The following is a 1277-nucleotide window of genomic DNA, read 5'->3' as shown; positions in this document are numbered from 1 at the left end:
GCGGCTGCCCAGCGACGCGACACCTCCGGCGGTCAGTCGTCGTCCAGATCTTCGCCCTCGGACTCCTCTCCGGTTCTCCGCTCGAACGCTTTATCTCTGTGCCGCTCCTGGATCTCCTTCATCTCCTCGGCGTAGCGGCAGAACGCTCCGCCGAATCTGCTCCAGGCTTTGAAGGGGATGGTGATAGAGTTCCTGTAGCTGGGCTTCACCTCGCTCACACGCAGAAACACGCCGTACTTGTTGGAGCCCACGTCGAAGAAGAACCGCTTGGAGTCCACCGCTATCGACGTGCCCTCGGGTAACTCCGCGTAGCCTCCTCCTCCTCCTCCTCCTCCTCCGCCGGAGCAGGCTAGCTCCTCGTCGTCGCCGCCGTAGTCGTCGACCAGCTTCGCCAGCGCGTCGCGGAACTCGATGAGACCCTGAGCGGGAAGAGCGATAGTTTGCCCGGACTGAACTCCTCCGCCGGGAACACCGAACCCGCCGCGGTTAACGGTCTGCCGGATCCGCAGGAATCTCCCGCGCTGGTTCTCCTTCAGGTCGAGGTAGTATTTGCGGTTTTCCCTCACGAGATACTCGCTCTTCAAGGCCCGTCTAGGCCCGCCGTCCTCGCCTCCGGAGGACTGCGCGATCTGCTCCGGAGTGCTGGGCCCGAGCTGGGCGTAGTGTTCGATGAAATCCCCGAAGTAGTCCCGGAACTCCGCCGCGACCGACATGGAAAGCGTCAGGCGGCTTTTGGAGCCCCCAGCGCCGACCTCGGCGATCTTGATGAACCTGCCCTTCGAGTTCTGCTTGACGTCCAGATAGAAGCGCTTGTTCTGGATGTCGAGGCGCTTGGACGCCAGCTCTTGGGTCTCTTGGTCCCTCTGGACCGCTTGGAACCCGCTTCCTCCGCCGCGCTCACTCCCGCTGTCCCCATCCGCCATCTTCTCCAGCACCCGAGCAAAGCTATTTTTTCCCACCCGTATTTCATCAGGTCCCGCCTTCTGACCCGAGAGCGTCCTGTGAATGGGCCGTAGCTCTGGGACGTCACCGCCTAGGAACATCCTGTGATTGGGCGGTTGGCGTGCCAGTCATTTATTCGCTTCTCCTATTGGATGGTAACCCGTCTGTCATCTGAGTAAACACCAAATCCAATCCCACCAGTGTCGATAACGCACTGTCACAAGCACTTTATTACAGATAACACTTCACTTATACTACTGCGGTTTTTACCGCCTTCTAGCCATTTAAATATGTGACCCTGGAGCACAAAACCAGTCATTACTGGAAATTGAGAT

General features: G+C 59.1%; 1 protein-coding gene across 1 annotated transcript; it reads right to left on the bottom strand.

Annotated features, from left to right (window-relative positions):
• Positions 1–6: 6 nt before the first annotated feature.
• On the bottom strand, positions 7–1118 carry LOC107580671 (transcriptional activator protein Pur-beta-like). Its single transcript, XM_016266342.1, has one exon. The coding sequence runs from the start codon at positions 1041–1043 to the stop codon at positions 33–35; it is 1011 nt and encodes a 336-aa protein (XP_016121828.1). The 5' UTR covers positions 1044–1118; the 3' UTR covers positions 7–32.
• Between the last annotated feature and the right edge of the window lie 159 nt (positions 1119–1277).

Source organism: Sinocyclocheilus grahami, unplaced genomic scaffold, assembly GCF_001515645.1.
Source record: "Sinocyclocheilus grahami isolate Dianchi unplaced genomic scaffold, SAMN03320097.WGS_v1.1 scaffold39583.1, whole genome shotgun sequence".
Classification (NCBI taxonomy): Eukaryota; Metazoa; Chordata; class Actinopteri; order Cypriniformes; family Cyprinidae; genus Sinocyclocheilus; species Sinocyclocheilus grahami.
Note: the sequence above shows the minus strand (reverse complement) of the source record. Positions and strands in the feature narration are given on the sequence as shown.